Source organism: Sapajus apella, unplaced genomic scaffold (genome assembly GCF_009761245.1).
Source record: "Sapajus apella isolate SASKATOON/1434 unplaced genomic scaffold, GSC_monkey_1.0 scaffold28, whole genome shotgun sequence".
Lineage (NCBI taxonomy): Eukaryota > Metazoa > Chordata > Mammalia > Primates > Cebidae > Sapajus > Sapajus apella.
In genome coordinates this window covers 4,083,988-4,106,880 of record NW_022436968.1, presented here as the reverse complement: position 1 = coordinate 4,106,880, position 22,893 = coordinate 4,083,988, and the positions used below count along the sequence as shown (strand labels likewise).

The window sequence follows — 22,893 nt, the reverse complement described above, 5'->3', positions numbered from 1 at the left end:
AAACAGATATTCCGTTTTGTTGTTGTTCTCTTTTTCTCTCAGAAGGAAAGAGTGACAGAAACAGATATTCTTGAAATCAGCTTGATTGCAGTGATTGTTAAAAGCAGCATCTCAAATCACAGCAATTTTTTGTAGAAAATAAACTTTATTTTGAACACATGAACAATTTGGAAACAGAGAAAACGAGTTTCCTTCTTAGGAGTGAATCAAATAATGGCCTTAGAAGAATGTGCTTTGTGATTTGAGACATGTTATAGAGGCTGTATTGTCACATTCATTTCTGCTTTCAGATTTGTTTTTCAATCTTTGAGGTCCAACTTGTCTTTTTCTAAGGGTATACATTTCAGTCATCATCAGGGTCAGGTGTCTGAGGCAACTCCTAGGTCCTGTTCTGTGTGGGGAGAGAGAAGCCGAGAAGACACACTCTCCCAACCGCACCACCATACACACACCTGGGATCCTTTGGGAAAGGGCTGATTCCTGTGGCTTTTGTCGTTTGTTTTGTTATAAACAAACAAATACTTTTTGTTTTAACTGCTTTGTGTTATAAATGAACAGACTTTTCTTGTGACTAAGTTCATTGTGTTTGATGGTGTAATTAGGAGTAATTATTAAAACAATACAGTGAGGAAGGAAGGAAACTTTTTTATTTCCTTTCTCCCAGAACACAAATGGAATCCTGGCCATGCTGGATGAAGAGTGCCTGCGGCCTGGCACGGTCACGGACGAGACCTTCTTGGAAAAGCTGAACCAAGTGTGTGCCACCCACCAGCACTTTGAGAGCAGGATGAGCAAGTGCTCTCGGTTCCTCAACGACACATCTCTGCCTCACAGCTGCTTCAGGATCCAGCATTATGCTGGAAAGGTATGGAGGAGCTGTGAGCACCCACTCAGGCCTGCGAGTTAATCCCTGCAAGGAGGCTGTGCCTCAGAGATGGGCGTCCTAAACCCCATTAACTCTTGAGGACAAATCGAGCTGCTAAAGTGGTAGAATCAATAAATGTTCAATAGAAATAGAATCTGGGCCATGTTGACTGAAATCTTACTAATATAGAAAACCCATAGCAAAGCTAGTGGACTTAATGAAGAGCCTAAATATATTTTTAAATCGTTTTTATTATTTTCTAACTCTAAGCTATCCTATTAAAAATATCTATCAACACTATTAAAGGAGATTTGCCAATACGAATTAGGAGTCAGTAAAGACCTAAGGCTTTAAAAAGACAAGCCATTCAGCAAAAATAATGAATTCTGAGATTTCGAAATGACATTAGGGAAAATATTTACCTTTTTTAAAAAAGCACTTATGTGTTTGGTTAATATTGGGGAACTAATTTTATGTCATCTAATATGTAAAGACAATGCTAAAAATTACAATCATAATTGGTTAATCTTTAGAATCCTGAAAGATCATTGATTAGAACTAATACTTCCTTTTTCATAAAATTGCAAACTTCAAAAGGAAAAAATTCTTGATTATATGTTTGTAAAAATTAAGTATATAGTATCTGAATTACCTTTAATTTCAAAATGTTAGAACTTGGTTCTTTATTTTTTTATTAGCTTATATTATTAAAAGATAGTTTCTGATCAGTTTTTCTGCTGCTTCAGGATATCTATGAAAATGTTGTTTCTATTTTGCCCTGTCTACTTTTAAACAGACTAGAATTAGCATATGAGAACTAAAAAATAAAAGTAAAACCTCAAAATATGTTCAAACTCCTAAAAAAATCCAAAATTCTTTGAAAATGTTATGATAACATTTTTGGAGTTTATTCTTCAAATCCTGAATGGTAATAGAATTTATTTTGATCTCGTCTGTGATTTAGACAGATGGAATTTAAACTTGGAGGCGAACTCAGTATTGAGAATGTGACTAACAGGTCAGGGATTTTTTGATGGTGAACGAAGAGACTGCAGTGTAGTCTTGGAGTATTTTTAATAGTTTGACATTATAACATGCCATGTGCCCGTCACTGAGTTCCATGTGCTCTCATAGGTGCTGTATCAGGTGGAAGGATTTGTTGACAAAAACAATGACCTTCTCTATCGAGACCTGTCGCAAGCCATGTGGAAGGCCAGCCACACCCTCATCAAGTCTTTGTTCCCCGAAGGGAATCCCGCCAAGATCAACCTGAAAAGGCCTCCTACAGCAGGCTCACAGTTCAAGGCATCCGTGGCCACTCTGATGAAAAACCTACAGACCAAGAACCCAAACTATATTAGGTATTCTTGGCACGTAAAACTTTCACGGTTCAAATGTGAGAGTACCCGAAGGAATATCATTTTTCCCTTTGCTTCGATCTGAGTGTAGCCCAAGCAGAGGGCAACTAAAGTACCTACAGATTACATAATACCACATCTGGGATTGGCTTAAAAAAATGCTCCACTATTCTTTCCCCTAAAATAAGAAAGTAAAAAAGTAAAGTGTGGTGGAGAAGATAATAGATACTTAATGAAGCGCAGTGGTTGACACCTAGGGGTTTTCAATTTTCTGTATGTTGTTGTTATATTTTTAATGACAAGAAACAAAATGTAAGTGTTTTTTCTGGTCAGTGTTTTGCAGAAAACTCTTGTTGGCTTCATTTGAGATTCTTGTTATATTATCTTAGCACAGCATTGAAGCAAGTGGCTTTAGTTACAGCTCTAGCACTTCATGCATTTTTTTCTTCCCTGTGAAAGGTGTAGGCCTGGAGAAGGATTCCTAAAGCAATCTGAATTTTTTCAAGGCAGTAGAAAGAACTTCTTTTTTTTTTTTTTTTTGAGACTGAGTCTCGCTCTGTTGCCCAGACTGGAGTGCAATGGTGCAATCTGCAACCTCCATCTCTTGGGTTCAAGCAATTCTCCCGCCTCAGCCTCCTGAGTAGCTGGGATTACAGGCGTGCACCACCACGCCCAGCTACTTTTTGTATTTTCAGTAGAGATGGGGTTTCACCATGTTGGTTAGGCTCAGTCTTGAACTCCTGACCTAGTGATCCATCCGCCTCAGCCTCCCAAAGTGCTGGAATTACAGGCATGAGCCACCATGCCTGGTCAGAAAGAACTTCTTAAAAAGGGCCAGGCGCGGTAGCTCATGCCTGTAATCCCAACTCTTTGGGAGGCCAAGGAGGATGAAATCACCTCAGGTCAAGAATTCGAGAATAGCCTGACTACATCTGGCAAAATCCCATTTCTACTAAAAGTACAAAAATTAGCTGGGCCTATAATCCCAGCTACGTGGGAGGCTGAGGCAGGAGAGTTGCCTGGACCCAGAAGGCAGAGGTTGCAGTGAGCCGAGGTCACACCACTGCACTCCAGCCTGGGCAACAAAGCAAGACTTCTTCTCAAAAAAAAAAAAAAAAGGCTTCTGGGAGTTTCTCTTTTTCTGCTTTTAGGGCATCTTAGACATAACTATCTCTAGATTTAGTAAAGACCGACTAGCATTGTAGTTTACTATGTGTGTATTTGTTGAACTACATAACAAAAGGTACGTGTCTGGTGGGTCAGATTTCATGGAGCATACCCATACCCACAAATACCTTCTATGCTTGTCTTTGAAAATCAGTTATCAGGAAACTAAAGTGAAGAACATTTTTGTGTTTAGTTTGTGTGCCTGATATTTATATTTGCAGAAATGTAAGTAAACAAAACCCTCTGGTTTGATTGCAGTCAGATTAGAACATATATTGGAGAGGATCCTAGTTTCAAAAAAGAAAAAAAAACCCAGGAAACTTTCTGTGATGAGTTACTTTTGTTATTCTCAATTGAATGATTTTTTTTTTTTTTTTGCATCTTGACTATATTGTCTTGAGTTATCATTTATGTGAATTGATATGCACAGATCTGAAGTGAACAGTTCAATTATTTTTTTTAACCATTATATATACTTTAGTAACCACCACACAGGTTAAGATGTGAAATATTTTCATTCCCCTCCCTTTTTTATTTTTACAGCTTTTTCTCACTCTGTTGCCCAGGCTGTAGTGCAGTGGCATGATCTTGGCTCACTGCAACCTCCACCTCCCAGGTTCAAGCAATTCCCCTGCCACAGACTCCCAAGTAGCTAGGATTATAGGCATGCACCACCATACCCAGCTAATTCTTTTGTATTTTCAGTAGAGACGGGGTTTCACCATATTGGCCAGGCTGGTCTTGAATTCCTGACCTTCTGATCTGCCTGCCTCTGCCTCCCAAAGTGCTGGGCTTACAGGCAGGAGCCACTGTGCCTGGCCTATTTTTACAGCTTTCCTCAGAAATCTTAATAAACGTCAAGGTTGTGAATATATTATCACATATTTTCTTCTAGAAGTTTTGTAGTTTCAGATTTTATATTTAGATCCATTTTCCCCCCATGTAGATATCCTGTTGCACTAAAACCACATTGAAAAGAAAACAATCTCCTTTTCTCATTGATTTGCTTTGGTTCCTTTATTGATAATCAGTTGACTGTATATGTAGGGACTGACTTTACTAGGCTGTTCCATTTATCTATTTGTCCATCTTTAAGCCAAAAAGTAGACATTATTTTTATACATGGTAAAAGAGAAAGCATAGTAGCATCAATGCCAAACTAGCTAAGATGTAGTTGTCCACTTAAGTGTGTAATTTCACAGTTGTAGTTAGGCAACCATAACTGTGAATGTTTAAGTATTAGGACACAGGGATTGCGGCAGTATGATTAAAGCTAATAATGATTTAAGCAAGATTGACGTTTATTTCTTAAGTAACTTCTAAGTATGAGGACTCCAGAGCTGACAGGGCAGTTCTTTCTATTTTGTGGCTCTGCCATTTCCTGGGTGTGTTCCTTGTCTGCATGGCCAAAGATGGCTGTCAACTTTTGCAGCCAGTAGTAGTCTGGAAGAGACCAAGGGGAGAGCCCATCCCCCTACTGACTAAAAGGGGCAGACATTACTTACTACTTCCCCTCTGATCCTATTGGCCAGAAGTTGCTCACCTGGCCACACCTATTTGCAAAGGAGGCTGGGAAATAAAGTTTTTCCCTGGGCAGCAAAGCACCCTGTTAAGAAAGGAGCACAGATATAGGGAGGCAACAGTGTTTTTTATCTTTTTATCAAGGTATAATACACGTACAGTAAAGTGCATGGATCTTAACTGTACAGCTTCCTGAAGTTTTACAGATGTACATACTTGTGTTACCCCATCCAGACCAAGTGATAAAATATTCTCATCAGCCCACAAGGTTCCCTTGTGTCTCTTGTATTGATCTCTCACTACTACCTCTCCCCAGAGGTAGCAGCAGCACTGATTTTTAACCATGGATTAGTTTTGCTTGAACTTGATATAAATGGAATCATAACTACAGCATGTACTCTTGTGTTGGACTTCTTTCACTCAATGAAATGTCAGCGATACTCATCCACGTCGTTGCATTTATTAGTTTGTTCTTTTTAAAATTACTGTGCCTGCAGTGTTGTATTTATTTTTAGGTTGTTGTAAAATGATTTGAAATAATTTCAAAAGTAATGATTAGGTTTCTTAAGAATAACAAGTAATTGTTTTGCTATGAAACAGTTATATATAATACTTTGTAAAAACATAGAAAATTTTATCCATTGAAGGCAGTTTATAACCTAAAATCTTTATAATCTTTAAGGTGTATCAAACCGAATGATAAAAAAGCAGCACACATCTTCAACGAGGCGCTCGTGTGTCATCAGATCAGGTATCTGGGTCTTTTGGAGAACGTCCGAGTGCGGAGGGCAGGCTATGCCTTCAGGCAGGCCTATGAGCCTTGCCTGGAAAGATACAAAATGCTTTGTAAACAGACATGGCCACATTGGAAAGGACCAGCCAGGTAAGAAATTTAGTGACCATATTTAATAGTGAATATTTTAAGTATTCAAATAATAGTTTTTTTTCACATGCTGTTAGGTAAAAGAGAATTCTCTAAAAAACTGAGTATAGCCTCTGTTTTGGACCTTCTTCCGTTAGGATACCATTTTGTGCTAAGGTCAAAACAGGACTTACCAAATACACATTTGAGACTTGTATGTCAATAATATTAATTTTTAGAATATGCCCAAGGTAGGTCCACTGGATGTGATTTGTAACTGATACGTTTACATTTGTGTAGAATCATAGAAGAGTAGAATTAGAGGCAGGTTGGATTACCACTTGTCATTTTTCCCATGAGGCCCCAGAGAGAATCAGTGGGTGGGTGAAGGTCCCTCTGCGTAGATCTGTCCCAGTTGATAAATAGATGATAGGAGCAGGTAGGATTCACAATGTCAGCATTATTGCTGGGAAAGCTGGATTAGAGAATGTAGCTTGGACCTGGGGCCATACAGCTTTCAACTGGTCTGTCTTGAATTGCATTTACTCATCCAGTCCCAGACAGAGTGCTGGACGCCGCAGGCCCAGTGGTGTATCCCCACGTCCTGCGAGCGCTTCACAGGCAGAGAGAACTGTGTGCTGATGGGCGGCTGCTGCAGGAGGGAAATCAAGCCTTGCTTGTGTAGTGACCTTCCTTCTGCTCTCACCCATCAGAGAGGCTGCTCCTTTGCAGGCTGGAGAAGTTTGCCCGTAATACTGCGGGAGGGCTGACATGCCTGTTTTCATGGGCCTAGGCAGGAAATGGGCGATTTTTATTTAACTTTATTGATATTGCCTACACATTCTCAGTGTACCTGGCCTTTCACAGGAACATCAACACTCTTAGGACACTTACTTTGTGTTATAAGAAGATCTAGAAACTCTAGATATATGGTGTGATTTCTGATGCCTTATTTAATACCCTAATTTAATGTAGGATTTGGGTACCGTTTCAGTTGCCATTGCTAATCTCCAGGGTATTATGGTAAACAGTACCATAATACAGAACATGTATTCGCTCCTTGCCTGGCATCTAGTCCACAGGTGGTTGGAGTGAGGTTTAGTTCTAAAGAATGATGTTGAAACCCGGGTCCAGGACGGAGAGGTCAGAGCCAAGTCCAGTTCCTGCTCCTTCTTGGTGAGGCCCACGTTCTTAGCGTCCGGTTGGTCTGGGACTGTGTCTTGGGCTCTGCTCCCATTCTCAGGGGCAGAAACAATCAGGAATCAACTGAGTAAGTTCAAAATAGATCTGAGTCTCTTGCACACCCTTCTGACCTACGTTGGTACATCATTAGAGGTATATTTGATACAAGTATTGCCTCTAAAAATGAAATCAAGAATTGGCTTTAATACCACATGTCCTAGAATACATAGTTCTGAACCTAGATTTACTTCTTCAATGTTTACTGGATTTGGTTTAATTTGTGGACAATTCTTTGATGGATGATAACTGAAAGAGCAATTACACTCGGAAATGAGGCTGTGTTTTATGCCACTGAGAACCTGATCTCATGATATCTCATGATATAAGATAAAATATTTTATAACTCAGAAAACTCATTGTTTTTGTTTTTATTTTTTTAGGTCTGGTGTGGAAGTCCTATTTAATGAATTAGAGATTCCTGTGGAAGAATATTCCTTTGGTAGATCAAAGATATTCATCCGAAACCCAAGAACAGTATGTAACCAAAATCTTTTCACTCTCAACTTAAGCTGGAATCATATAGGAAAGTTCTTAATAAATGTGTAACTTTATAACATTACATAAGATGCTACTATGAATGCCACAAAACACTTGTGTGTTTATCTACAAATAACCAAGAGGCAAGTACCTATGAGGGCTAGTGGAACAATGCGTGTTTTTTATGAACCATCAAAGTCTTTGATCTGACAGATTGTACAACACTTAAGAAATCACAAAGACACTGTTACCACAACAGTACAACCTCATCATTCATAGCAACTGCAGGTAAATGTAGTCTGTGTTTGTAATACCTGAATTACAAGCTAATTTAAAAAACTACAGCCTCTACTGTTTAGAGGTACAGGAAAGCACTAAAATGAAAAAATTTTTTAAGGAAAAAAAAAAGCTTTTAGCATTCTACCTCATAGAACCCCAAGGAAATATTTTTCTCAGTGAACAGATGAGTGTGAAGTGTAATGAGTAGAGCAGGTGATTGGTAATTTGGAAATGTTGAGATTTTGGAAAATACTTAATTCATTTAAGAGAGAATTTTCTAGCATCTGCCTTCCATGAGTAATTTGCATCCTCATAGGCAGTGTGAAGGTAAACTTAAGCTCAATTCAGTCCCTCTCTGATTTGTCATAAATTCTGAATCACTGGGATAAAAATTTTAAGTCTTTCATGAATTCATCAAAATAATTTTCTCATGGACAACGTTATCCATATCATATATAATTAAGTAGTTATTCAGTTCTTTTTTTCAATGTGATTGACCCCAACATCATGGCATTTTGTCTCTTGAAAATTCCTTTCCTGTATGCTGTGAGGTTTCAGAGGATTTTTGATAAAGTCCATCTATCGCTTCTTACTAGTTATTCAAATTAGAAGACCTGAGGAAGCAACGCCTGGAGGACTTGGCCACTCTCATTCAGAAGATTTACCGGGGGTGGAAATGCCGCACACACTTCCTGCTAATGAAGAAAAGCCAAATCGTGATTGCTGCCTGGTTCAGGAGATACGCAGTAAGAGTCTCAGTCATTTAAAATCAGTAATAACAATGCCAATTTGCCAGCATTTGTTATGTACTTACCATGTATGTTATTTTTACATATTTAATTCTCCCAACAACCTCATGCTCTTAATGGTTCTTTTTTTTAAAAGATGAGAAAACTGAGACACTAAACTGTTATATAATTTGCCCACAGGCAGAGCTGGGGTTTGAATCCAAGACAGTATTAGAGCTCACGTTCAGTGGACTACACTGCCTTTCACTGATCCAGCTGTATTTGGTTGGAAATACATTTTTAATTTGGTCATCAGATTGGAAGAGACAATGTCATTTAAGCTTTTGATTTGGTTAGGCCAGTTTTTCAGCATAATTGGCTATTCTTTATTTATTGTAGCAGCTTTGAAAGTGGCTTTAATTCCAGAAAACTAATGCCATGTTTTTGTAGATTTCTGGTTTTGGTTAAAGGATTGCATTCTCTTTTGTCCTTAGGTGTCTGGCTCTATCAATTATAGGGAGAGATTCAATAATAAATTATGTTTACCTAATTAATATGAAGTTTATTTTTGGCATTTCCTTCCTCACTTGATTGTAGAGGTTTTGTTGAAGGCATACCACAGGTTTGAGAGAAGCTTGAAGGTTTTCCTCGAGGCTAATTGGAACTTGGGCTGTGTCCTCACAAAATGAATTAAATTTGCACTCACATCTCCTTTATTATATTCGTCCTCTTTTTCAGCCATAAAGAGGCTTTGCTATAGGGCTGTATATAATCAAGACATAATTACACTGACCTATTCTTGCATAATACATTTTAATTTATTATTTCCAAGTTTTAGAAATTAATGAGGTACTTAAGTGATTAAGCTAAAGAAAATCAGCTTGAGAGTATCTTTACAACGGCTCATGCTAGTTAAGATTATAACCAGCAGTATAAGTCTTTCTTTTCTTTTCTTTTCTTTTTTTTGAGACAGAGTCTTGCTCTGTCACCCAGGCTGGAGTGCAGAGGCATGATCTCGGCTCATTGCTACCTCCACCTCCCAGGTTCCAGGAATTCCCTGCCTCAGCCTCCTCAATAGGTGGGATTACAGGCACTGACCATCTGGCTAATTTTTGTATTTTTCGTAGAGACAGGGTTTCAGCATCTTGGCCAGGCTGTTCTTAAACTCCTGACCTCATGATCCACCCGCCATGGCCTCCCAAAGTGCTGGAATTATAGACGTGAGCCACTGTGCCCAGCCAGTATAAGTCTTAAAATATGAATCTACCCAGCTATATGAATGCTAGAGTCATTCGCATGCATTCTGCAAAGGCACTTTGGACTGTTGGCACCAAGCCTCGTGGCCGTGGAGTCTCCTTTGTACACCTAGTAGCACTCCTTAACTCTGCTGCAGATTCATAATGCTCTGTTTTCTGTTTGCCTGAAAAAGGACCAACAAGTAAACAATCCTCAAGGAGCCCTTTTTATAATTTCTTATTTTGAAGTCGTTAAGAAAATCCAAGTTTACAGGTGTGCTGACTTCATCTGTCTTGAATTCTGCAAATGTTTTTGAAACATGTTAACAAGGTGGACAAAACAACCTAATTCCTGACTTCCTAAAGTTTTTATCTAGTGAAAGACAATATGCATTTAAGCAAACAAATAATCAGAACAATAATAGACGGTTGCAAGTGCTAGGAAGGAAATAGAGAACTGAAATAAAGAATAATGGGGAGGCGGGATGTGACCTAAGATAGAGTGGCTAAGGAGAAACTTCTGGGCGGGGCCATTTGATCAGAAGGATGAGAAAGAACAGGCAATGTAAAGAACTAGGAAGAGCAAGTACTGCTTGTACCTTCTCTCCCAATATAAAGCTTTTATGTCAGCAGATTTTAAAAAGTCACTATGTATCATTAGTTCATGATGTCAGGAGTTATGAGCAATATTAGTTTGTCGAATAAAAGCCCCAATTTTAGAGAATGCATTAACTTTGCTTTAGTATTATATCTCTCAAAATCTGAACTAAATACCTCAAGTGGTTCACTACGTGTTACTCAAGCCAGCGATTAAATTCATTATTTTCCCTCAACCAGATAACTCAAAGATTTCTTTAAAAGATGCTCCTTTTGGCCGGGCGCAGTAGCTCACACCTGTAATCCCAGCACTTTGGGAGGATGAGGCCAGCAGATCATGAGGTCAAGAGATCGAGACCATCCTGGCCGACATGGTGAAACCACATCTCTACTAAAAAATACAAAAATTAGCTGGGCATGGTGGTGCATGCCTGTAGTCCCAGCTACTTGGAAAGCTGAGGCAGGAGAATCACTTGAACCTGGGAGGTGGAGGTTGCAGTGAGCTGAGCTGAGATCATGCCACTGCACTCCAGCCTGGCGACAGAGCAAGACTCCATCTCAAAAAAAGATGCTCCTTTTTAGTTGCTGGTTACTTTTAAGTTATTCCACATTTTGTGATATTTCATGTTTCCTGGAGATTAATTTTCAAGTGAGATGTAGTTATTTTCAAGACATTTAGGAATTAAAAATGAAAACACAGAGGTACCAAATGGATGTCAGAGTGATGGTCAGATATCGTAGCCATAGCTTGTTCGTACATCTGTGGACTATTACTCTGGGAGGAATCCTGGAGATTTCCCAGCTCCTTATTTAACAGCTGAGGAAACTGAGGCCCAGAGGTGAGTGGCTTGCCTGAGGCCCCAAGGTCCTCTTGGATTTTCTCCCTGGCATCCTTTTTTATTCTACTGCCCATCTATTGATAACATCACCCATTACCTCTGATCTTCCAAGACGTAGCCTAGAATCCTGAGAAGACATCTCTCCCACCTCAGGGAATGGGGTCTGAGCCGTCTAGCACTTCTAACTTGAAGGATTCACAGCGTGACTTTTGTCCTTTGAAATGCTGTGAATTTTCATCAGAGATGCCCATGTTTCAGTGTATATTCCAAAGTAAATACAATAAGAGCTCATTTTTCTTTTCTTTTCTTTTCTTCTTTTTTTGAGACAGAGTCTTGCTCTGTCACCAGGCTGGAGTACAGTGGCACGATCTTGGCTCACTGCAACCTCCGCCTCGTAGGTTCAAGCGATTCTCCTGCCTCAGCCTCCCAAGTAGCTGGGACTACAGGCACATGCCACCACGCCCAGCTGAGTTTTGTATTTTTAGTAGAGACAGGGTTTCATTGTGTTGTCCAGATTGGTCTCAATCTTCTGATCCCGTGATCCGCCCACTTTGGCCTCCCAAAGTGCTGGGATTACAGGCGTAAGCCACGGCGCCTGGCTCAAGAGCTCACTTTTCTAGGGAGTATTCCAGCAGCCTCCACTCAGAGGCATCAGCCCTAGAAATAAGAAAGGCCTCTGGGCATTGAGCATGTTGAGCCAGAGCTGGGAGCCTCACTGGGTCATCTTTGACCTTCCCTGTCTGGAAGTAACCTCTGCCATCTCTGAGCCTGCCTCTTGTGCTCTCTGTGCTATATCCCTCCCAGGGTACTGTTGATCCTTTATACTGTTGACCTGTGTCCACTTCAAGTCCTTAAGGGCAGGGATAGAGTCAGATGCACATTTATATTCTCATGGTTCAATTAAAAGGCTTTATGCATAGTAGAGGCTCAATATATAAATATTTAGTTGATTGATAACAGTTTACTTAAATTTTTAGCAGACTTTCCAGTTTGAGGCAGAGTAAAAGTAGTAAACCTAAAAGAAACTAGGGAGGTTTAGAGGTGGGTCAAATAAGTAGCATGGTGAGAAATGACACCAAGAAGAGAAAACACTCAAAAGCAGATGCAGAACTCAGTGGGTTTCATTCAGTCTGCCATGTGTGGAACCCTGTATTATAACTGCATGAGACAAAGAAAATACTGATAATAATGGTGGGTCCTGAGTCATTTAGGAATTATTTTATTTAGCATAAAGCATACTTTGGATTAACTGTAATATTACTGGATTGTTTGATGTTTTGGTTTCTTTATGTATTGGTTTCCAGAAGGAGTATGGATAATTTAGAGTCAGACAAAGTGAGTAAATACCCTTTCTCAATCCTTGTATACACTACAGATAGGTAACTACAACTGCTAATATCTTCCCCTTTTATCCTACAGCAACAAAAGAGGTACCAGCAGACAAAGAGTTCCGCCTTGGTAATTCAGTCTTATATCCGGGGTTGGAAGGTGAGTTTAAAAGAAGTATAATTTATTTATTTGGGGTTTTCTGGTTTTTCACAAAGGATAATGTCTTTAGGCTTACCCTGCAGGGGAGGGCTCCTCTGTCTCCTGCCTTGCCTGTAAACAGTCAGAAGGAAAGAATAAATATTATGGGCCAAATGGGGACCCTGGTGACCATGTCTTGGCCACTTCCTTCTAACCAGCTTTCTTTTTAAGAGCTTTGTTTTCTAAGCAGGAAGTCCTTGAAATAATACCGTACATGATTTCAATATCCCTTTGCCTCATGTTTTCGAGAAAAGCTGTAGTACAGAAGGCTGTCTCACAGCCATTGCTTCATACTCAGAACCCCTAGCCCAATGACTTCCATAACTCTCTAGGAACCATCTTGCGGGCTACCCATCATGACTGAAAGATCCTGAGATCTGGCCAGGAATAGTGGTAGGGACATGGGAAGCCATCACAGTGGACAGCCTGGGTCTCGGTCTTTCCTGCCAAGACTTGGTTCAAGGGTCAATGAACTACAGGCCAGAGGCCAAATCTAGCCTGCTGCCTGTTCTCATACAACCTGCAAGCTAAAAATGGTTTTTATATTTTTAAACCATTGGTTTTTTTTTTTTTTAAAAGCAAAAGAAGCTGATTTCATGACATATGAAAATTATATGGAATACAAATTTCAGTGTATGTAAATAAAGTTTTATTGGAACATAGTTACATTCATTTATTTCACAGATTGTCTGGCTGCTCTAGTACTACAGTGGTAGAGTCAAGTAGTAGTGATAAACTGTGTAACCTGCAGAGCCAAAGGCAGTTACCATCTGGCACTTTACAGAAAAAGATTACTGATCCCTGATCTAGATCAACGATAACTTCAGAACCTGTTCTGACCACTGTCCTGTGAGGAGATTTCATGGTATAGTCTGGATCCAGAGGCATAGTGCCCAGGCCTGGAGCCCTTTCAGAGGGTAGAGCCTGGCCCCGAGTCCCACAGCATTGACTGAACTTGCCCAAGCCCTCAGCAACCTAAGGGCTTAGGAGTTGTCCTACAGCAAATGCCAAAACACAAATCTGAACATGGAGAATGAGTGAAACTGATGCCTGCTGGTTCTTCCTTGACCTCATGGCTGGGCCCTGTGGCCCAGTTTGCATGCTAGAGACCTTAGAGGAAGGACCCGAAGTCCGCCTCCAAACCACATGTCCTCCTGGTCCCCATAAAATCAGTTTTCAGCAACTAATGGAAAGAAGCCACTGGTTTGGGATCAGTGAGATCATTTTGGTTTTGCAATTTGAAAAATCTCTTCAATAAAAAGGACAGCTACAGTTACATTCCAGGCAATAATAATGAAGGAGTTACAGTAGCCTTTAGAGAATCATTGGAATCCTCTGGCCACCTTCTGAGAACTGTTTCATCCCACAGATATGTACCAGCTTGTGATGCTGTAGTCAGGTTTTTCCCATTGCATATCAGGGTATGGGAGGCTGCTGTCCCAATCAAGTGGAAGCTACACTGTCATGCTTAATGATGTCTTCATTGTCCTCCTTCTCATAGTCAGTTTTGGGATAGTCACCTTCACCTTTTCTTTAACCTGTTGATTTTTCACAACAGCATGGGTGTTAAGACGATCATCTCGTTAGGCGAGTTTTTCAAGTCACTATCAATTTTTTTTTAATGTTCTCTCTTTTGGGTGATTCTGCCCCTTAGGCTCGAAAAATTCTGCGGGAACTGAAGCATCAAAAGCGCTGTAAGGAAGCAGTCACAACCATTGCTGCATATTGGCATGGGACCCAGGTAGGCCAGAGACCCCAAGGAAGGCGGTGGGTCAGCAGTAACATCCTGTAGAACCGTGAACCCTCGGCTTCAGGGGCAGAAAATGTTTCACTGGCTTGAGCTACTGAGCACGTGTTTGCCTCTTGCTCTTTCCAACATTTTGGTGTGGGGTGGTGGCACATGCTTTTGCGTTTACCATTTGGTGGTAACTAGTGTCTCTCTTTTTCTTTCTTCATTGAAAACCAGCGGTAACCTTTCTGCCTTAAACTTTTCTGTAACTCCTTTTCAAATGCATCACAGGCGCGAAGGGAACTGAGACGGCTGAAGGAGGAGGCTAGGAATAAACATGCTATTGCAGTTATTTGGGCTTACTGGCTTGGATCCAAGGTACTTGATGCACACATCCCAACACTCCATCCTGGAATTCTGCAATAATCAGTCCTTATCTCTAGCCTATTAGGGGATGAATGACTACAGTTAATAGTGGCTCACACTGGTGCATGCCCTAGCAGCCAGATTTAACACACCTGGAAACATTAGTTCAGTAGTGCGCTTAGGAAGCTTAGGCATGCATAGCCCAAAACTAATTGCTTACTAAAAAGGCACGAGTATAATTGCTCTTTAAAAAAAAAAAAAAAAAAAAGCTCTTAAATAACATGCCTGTTTAGGGTTGGTTTTTTTTTCCCCCCACTGATGGATGCTAGCAGTGTTTTAGAGGTTTTCTGGAGGGGTTGTGCATGTTGGGAATGTTCAAGCTTGGACTTCAGTCTTCTGCAACATGTTGACAATGGAAATGCCTCTAACATATGCTTTAAAAATTAATTTATGAATGAAATTTTTTTTTAGTTTCACTGTGGCAGCTATTGATTATTATACGAAATATATTACATGTGCAAAAAATTATCATCTGTGATTTAACAGAAACCACGTTCATGCAAAGCTAGCTGTAATTGCCACTGAAGAATCCCAGGAATTTCAGCATCAGCTGTTTGTTTTCAGAAACAAAGGCCTCCTGAAATGCTCTCACTAATCCCCAGGCATAGTCGTGGGCTCTGTGAACATTTCACATACCCCAAGGGACAAGATTTTTAGATGTTTTTGTTACTTAGAAAATCAAAGGTCATCTTTGCTAAAAATGTGTATTCCAGTTAGAAACACAAACATCAACAGCGTCTTATGTTTTGAAGTCCACCTTGTCAATATTGTAAGCCTATCTTGTCAGAAAAATGAGAAAAGTCAACATCTGCCTGCATAAAGAGCTTAATTTGCAAAAAAGGGATCGAGGTTGTTCATTTGTGCTTTTCCTGAAAATCTGTGAAGAACAAACTTGCTCCTCTAGTCAACTGAGGGAAATGTAGCAGAAGCAAAAGGACTCCTAGATGGGTCTTGCTAGGATTTCTCCATCCAGTGAGTTCATTTCCCAGTCTCAATACTGTAATATCTTGAACAATTAGTGCCTGTTTATATCTTTTAGAATAACGTGCCTAAGATTTTTTTTTCCTTAAGAGTAATTTTTAAACCTATAAGTTTAAAAATTGCTTCAGTCTTCAGTATATTTCATTTTTGGGGCCTTAGCTAAAATTGAATTTTTGTACGTGCTACTTTTCATTTTTTGACTGGAAGGAATTTTTGAGTTCCGTTAGTTTTGGTTTTTGTTTGCACTTGAGAGAAATAACCTTTTTTTCTGCCCAGTTTTCTAAATGACTATTCACAAGAGTTGTCTTTTTATCCATCCAAAGGGATGAACTCAGACAGGAGTGCATGGCTTCTTCAGCCCAATGTGCTGTCAGCAAGGAGGAGTCTAATGAAGTCATTAGGGCTGTTACTCAGAGTTTGAAGGCTTTCGTTGATATGAGAGTGAAAGAGTATGGAGAAGGCAGCACAGAGAGAAAGAGTACAAGGGAGAAAAACAGAAAAGAATGAGAGTAAGGGGTGGGAAATGATTACCCTGGGAACCAAGCAGATTGCCCTCCTCTGGAACAGAATCTCTGCACTGAAAATAAAAGCGCTGCACCAGCCTGACACCAATTCTTTGGGTTTAAGTTATTATGCACTGTTTCTCTATCATTCTGAAATCCTTATTCATAAATTGGCTTTTCTGTTTGGTGGGGTATCTTTTTCTGATCATGTGTGCTGTCTGCATTGGGCTGTCTCTTTTATTTACTATCTAAAACATTCTAGGCTCGAAGGGAATTGAAACGCTTGAAGGAGGAGGCTAGGCGTAAGCATGCAGTTGCTGTCATTTGGGCTTACTGGCTTGGACTGAAGGTACTTCCTCAACCACTTGTTTCTGTCCAGGGTGAACTTCATAAAGCCTAGCACCTACTAACCCTGAAAAAAAGATTGATTATGCTTGCTGATGGTCTGCACAGTCTTGTAGAATGCCATCTTGCTCAATTTTGTTTCTTTTTCAGAAGAAACCTGTACACTAATTTTTTTTCTGGTGTTTTGATTTCTATTTCTTTAAATAATAAGTTTAAAGTGATAGCAATATGTCATGTTTTATTCAAGATACTATGTTATCAAAGTTCTAGTTTGTTATCTTTATATGTGTAAAGTTGTTTTTTTAAAATCCGTGAGACACGATTACAGTAGTTGAGCCAAAAGCTGCCCTGCATCCACAGTGACCAGCCTAGGGATGCCAGGCTTTTGTTTCCCCATTTGTGCCAATTCTGCTCCAATAATGGCTGCCTGGAGTAGAGCTTTCTTCAGAGCGACCATCATTCTAATTGTTCAGTATAGAAACCAAAGGTTCTTGCATCACTAAGCTTACAGATTTTGATGAATGAGATCAGAGATTCAGAGATCAGTGGATCATTCAGGTTAAAGAGAACCTCAGATTCAAATACCTTGTGGTTATGGCAAGCTTTATTTCGAGTGGTTCTTCCTACAGTAGGGTACACTTCTGTGTACAGAACTACACATAAGTAAATAACTCCAAGCTCTGAAACACCTTTGGAATATTTTTCAAGCCACGTAAAGATCTGATCTTCCTAATTCAATGATTAATCACCATGGGAAGCCATCCATATTGCCTTTTTGGGATAATTAGGCCCCTTTCTGACACTATTCCTTATTGTTGTTTTTACATTAATCCTATGACATTTACTGTTGCTCTAAATATTTGAATATTATCTGAGAAATTAACTCTGAATCTGAACAACCATTAGAAACATCCCTGAAGCCTGCTTTGAACAATCTGCGTTTTTTTCTATAAACTTTCAGCCTAAAAACTTTAGTAAATTATCCTTTTTTATTATACTGAGTGTTTACCAAGTAATATTTGAAGTAATTAAGAAGTAACTTAAATATGAATTTTAACAGATATTCTGTTTGAAGAACTCCGAACAAGCTCTATAACCAGTTTTTTTTAAGTCAAACAAAACTGAATATTTTCCCATTTAATTCACATCTTCTAATTTGCATTCTAATTTTCATAAAAGGTAGGAAAATTAACGTTGAATCAGGATTTTGCTCCCTAAAATGATTTCCATCAGCAATATGTTTATCTTCAGTTTTCTGGGTTTAACTGCATATGTTTTCAAAATATTTTTGCATTAAGAGTGTGCACTTGCAAACTGCAAAGCAAATTCAGTTTGTAGGGGAATATTATTTTAGCAGAAGTAACTTGGCATACTCTACACATAACTTTTTTTCTCTTAATCTCTAACAAAACGAAAGTACTTTACTATATTACCAGTATTGTTATATGAAGTAAGATCAAACTTACTTGAAGTCCAAGAATGTAATAATTTTGTATGTTTTCTTCCTCAAAGAGAGTTATGTTAATATGAATGCTAGTTTTGCCCTCTCAAATGATTGACTTTTCTTGTGGAAATAGTTACAAAGTGCAGTGGGCGTTTTTAAGACTCCCAGTTCCCCAAGGGGCACCATTGTATGTGTCAGCATGTTGTCACCAGGCTTTTAGGGTCTCTAGTTGTATTTTGGAAGAAATGACCTGCCCTGTGGAATACCAGAATGCATATAGCAATTAGGTCAGTTATAATGAAGCTCAACTAAATACAGTTGGACTTCAGGAATATTTTTTAAGGATATATTCTTCTGTAACTTCACTTTAACTTGCCTGCTTTCCTATGCTATTATAATTTCAGGAGCCAGTTAAGAGGTAACATTTTTCTTCTTCTTGTCCCGTCTCACTTTAGAAGTTTAAGATTAGAAATGTCTGTGGATCTGACAACTCCATGGCTAAATGACAAATGATAATCAGTAACTAGAATATGAAAACAGGCATACCTCAGATACATTGCAGGCTCAGTTCCAGATATCTGCAATAAAGTGAATATCACAATAAAGTGAATCACACAAATGTTTTGTTTTCCAATGCATATAAAAATTATGTTTACACTGTCTGTGCTATAGTCTAGTAAGTATCTCATAGCATTATGTCTAAAAAGCCAAAGTACATACTTTACAAATGCTTTATTGCTAAAAAATGCTAACCATCATCTTAGCATTGAGCAAGTTGTAATATTTTTGCTGATGGAGGGTGTCGTCTTGTTTTGTCTTGATGTCGATGGCTGCTGACTAATGAGCGTGGCAGCTGCTGAAGGTTGTGGTGACTGTGGCAATTTCCTAAAATAAGGCAACAATGAAGTTTGCCACAGAGGTTGACTTCCTTTCATGAAAGATTTCTGTATAGCATATGTTGCCATTTGATAGCATTTTACCCAGAGTAGAACTTCTTTCAAAATAGAAATCAATCTTCTCAAACCTTGCCACTGGCTTTGTCAACTAAGCTTAAAGAATATTGTCATTTCAACAGTGTTCACAGCATCTTCATCAGGAGTAGATTCCATCTCACGAAACTACTTTCTTTGCTCATCCATAAGAACCAACTCCCCATTCATTTACATTTTATTTTGAGATGGCAGCAATTCCATCCCATCTTCAGGCTTCACTTCTAATTCTACTTCTCTTACCATATCTGCCACATCTGCAATCACTTTCTTCACTGAAGTTTTGAGCCCCCTCCAAGTCATCCACGAGAGTTGTAATCAACTTCTTCCAAACTTATGTTAATGTGGCTGTTGTGACCTCCTCCTATGAATCACAAATGTTCTTAATGGCATCCAGAATGATGGCTCTTTTCTGGAAGGTTTTTAATTTACTTTGCCCAGATCCACCAGAGGAATCACTATATATGGCAGGTATAGACTTACAAAATGTATTTCATAAATCATAAGATTGGAAATTACTCCTTGATCCGTGAGCCGCAGAAGGATGTTGCTGTTAGCAGGCAGGAAAACATTAATCTCCTTGTATATCTCATCAGAGTTCTTGGGTGACCAGGTGCCTTGTCGGTGTGTACTAATAGAAAGTTATCTCTTCTCTGAGCAGTAGGTCTCAATATGGGGCCTAAGGTAGTCAGCAAACCATGCTGTAAGCAGATGTGCTATCATCCAGGCTTTGTTGTTCCACGTATGGAGCACACAGAGTAGATTTAGCATAATTCTTAAGCTGTAGGATTTTTATAATGGTAAATGAGCATTAGCTCCAACTTAAAGTTAGCAGTTGTATTATCCTTTACCAAGAGAATCAGCTTGTCCTTTGAAGCCAGACATTAGCTTCTCCTCTCTAGCTATGAAAGTCTAGATGGCATCTTCTTCCAATAGAAGGCTGTTTTGTCTACACTGGGAATCTGTTGTTGAGTGGAGCCACATTCATCAATGATCCTAGCTAGGTCTTCTGCATAACTTTCTGCAGCTTCTATATCAGCGGTTGCTGCATCTTTCTTTAACCCTCATGAACCAACCTCTCCTAGCTTTAAACTTTTCTTCTGCAGCTTCCTCACCTCTCTCAGCCTTCACAGAATTGAAGAGAGTTAGGGCATTGCTCTGGATTAGGCCTTGGCTTAGAGGAATGTTGTGGCTGGTTTGATCTATCCAGACCACTAAAATTTTCTCCTTATCAGCAATGAGGCTGTTTCACTTTCTTACCATGTGTGTGTTCACTGGAATAGCACTTTTAATTTCCTTCAAGAACATTTCCTTTGCATTCACAACTTCGCTAACTGTTTGGCACAAGGGGCCTAGCTTTTGGCCAGCCTCAGCTTTTGACATGCCTTCCTCACTAAGCGTAATCATGTCTGGCTTTTGATTTAAAATGAGAAGTGTGTGACCCTTTCTTTCACTTGAACACTAAGAAGCCATTATAGGGTTATTAATTAATTTCTTTTTTTTTTAAATGGGGTTTCACCATGATGGTCAGGCTGGTCTTGAACCCCTGGCCTCAGGTGATCCACTCACCTCCGCCTCCCAAAGTGCTAGGATTACAGGCGTGAGCCACCATGCCCGGCCAATTAATTTCTATATTGCTGTGTCTTAGGGAAGAAGGGAGGCCCAAGGAGAGGGAGAGAGATGGGAGAGTGGCCAGTGGGTGGAGTAGTCAGAATACACACAACGCTTCTTATTAAGTTCGCCACCTTACAGATAGAATAATAATGAAAAAGTTTGAAATATTGTAGGAATTCTTAAAATGTAACACAGAGACACAGAATGAGCACATGCTGTTGGAAAAATGGTGCCATGGGCTTGTTTGATGCAGGGTTGCCATAAACCTTCAATTTGTAACAACGCAATGTCTGCAAAGTGCATTAAAATGAGGTATGCCTGTAAAAGGAAAACTGCCTATATGATATATGTTACAGTTTTTAAACCTTAATAATTTAGATGTAGAGAATGGGTCTGGTGCCCAAATGCTCAGAGGTACCAGGTTGGTCACACAGATGAGGAAAGCAGCAGATGGGAGGTGGATCAAGAGCAAAGGGGACTCGTGTAGTTTGGAGCGTGCATGTCTCATCTAAAGGCAACAGCAGCTACTTTGGTCTCCGTGGCCCTTATTATATAGGAATAGGCCTCACTGTTGCTAGATCTTAGACAATTTTAAGAGAAATCTGCAGACTGAATTATTATATTAAGCTCTTCACTGAAAAATATGCATATAAAACATTTATCTATAAACTGAATTTGGTTAGTAGATTACTAGCTTACGTCCCCTAATGTAGAAATATTTTGAACATGTGCAGTTAAACCCAGAAAACTAGAGAGAAAAGAAAAAAGATAGGTAATGTCTGGATTATTCAGAGAGGCTAATATATTGCTAAATTCTAACTCTCTCATTTATATCTGGATGGTAATAAATACTTAATATATTTTTTCCTCGATTTCAAAATTTATATCATTCATTTATTTGTTATACAAACACTCTAGTTACTGTTATTTGTTAAACATTAGTATATGAAGCAAATACGACAATGTAGCAAGAAAAAAATGTGTGAACTAAAACTCTAATATGATGTTTTAAGTGCTCCGATAGCATTAAGTTTGGTGGGAATAGAGATGGTAGAGAAAAATTAATGCAATGAAATGGAAGATAATGGTAGTTTAAAAGCTTCTTTTAAGTTCTTATTTTTAGCCATATTCTGTTCTCAGTATGTAGAACTTACTAAAGCCTTATCTTCTATGCAAGGCTTTTGGAAACAGATACAGTTCTTCAGATTTTTTTTTTCTTTTTGCCTTTTACAAAACAATCTGAAGGGAACATTATTTTATACATTTTTTAATGTATGTTAATTTGGATGAGTTTGCAGCTGTGCCTGTAAAATGTTTCTTGTCAAGTCATCAGATTCTTCAAAAACTACTAAGAGGATTTAAAACATCAGTTCATTCTGGTTTTATCATTTAATGTCTCTCAATTTCTTTCTCTCTGACTTAAGATCCACTGTGTGAATGTGTTTCAATTATTTTACTAAATCCAGAAAGGACGCTTACAAATTGGCTTCTTTCACACTTTTTCATTTTTAATAGAGGTGTGTCATTATGGACCTGCACCAGCCACACATTAACCACGTAACCTGCATCTTCTTTTTAAAGGTACGTAGAGAATACAGGAAATTCTTCAGAGCCAATGCTGGAAAGAAAATCTATGAGTTTACACTTCAGAGAATTGTAAGTTGACACTTTATGTCTGTGATTAATTAGCATTATGGAATTACCCACTTAATATCACCAACTCCATAAAATGTGCCTTTTCCTAAATGACAAAGGTGACTTTTAAAATAATGATTAAATCATAGCTGTGACACTGAGAGCAACCTTTTAAAATCATCTTCCCCCAAATTCAGGTAGATTGTGTCAGAAAGAGTTGTTGGTGGTTCGTATATGATCAATACAGTGTTTGCCTTATTTGACAGAGAGAACTGTTGGGGGAAAGTGGATCCAAGAAAGCCAGGGCCTTACTCTGTGAAACTGCCATGAGCTGTGGCAGGGCAAGGCTGGCAAGAAGTTAGTGGGGAGAGGGGTGACAGAGAGCCAGGCTATGCAGCTCTACCAGCATGGACTCTGGAGTTCTCCATTTTTCAGAGAGGTCTTTGTAGTGCTGAGCAGACAGCAAACTCTGGAGCCAGCCTCCACTGCCGCTTAGACACTTCTGACTTGAGCAAATTCTAACTTCTGTG

The 22,893-nt window shown here is 39.2% G+C and overlaps 1 protein-coding gene across 13 annotated transcripts in view; it reads left to right on the top strand.

Annotated features, from left to right (window-relative positions):
• MYO1B (myosin IB) overlaps positions 1–22,893 on the top strand; it is a 186,170-nt gene that overhangs the window by 146,746 nt on the left and 16,531 nt on the right. For 6 of the 13 annotated variants that reach the window (XM_032292597.1, XM_032292595.1, XM_032292594.1 and 3 more), the window contains 10 exons: positions 665–865; positions 2,000–2,226; positions 5,594–5,794; positions 7,396–7,489; positions 8,368–8,517; positions 12,590–12,658; positions 14,352–14,438; positions 14,718–14,804; positions 16,599–16,685; positions 22,310–22,384. In XM_032292597.1, the coding sequence (XP_032148488.1) occupies positions 665–865; positions 2,000–2,226; positions 5,594–5,794; positions 7,396–7,489; positions 8,368–8,517; positions 12,590–12,658; positions 14,352–14,438; positions 14,718–14,804; positions 16,599–16,685; positions 22,310–22,384 (1,278 nt within the window). The remainder of the gene's footprint in view (positions 1–664; positions 866–1,999; positions 2,227–5,593; positions 5,795–7,395; positions 7,490–8,367; positions 8,518–12,589; positions 12,659–14,351; positions 14,439–14,717; positions 14,805–16,598; positions 16,686–22,309; positions 22,385–22,893) is intronic. The other 7 variants (XM_032292606.1, XM_032292605.1, XM_032292604.1 and 4 more) reach the window with 3 other exon arrangements.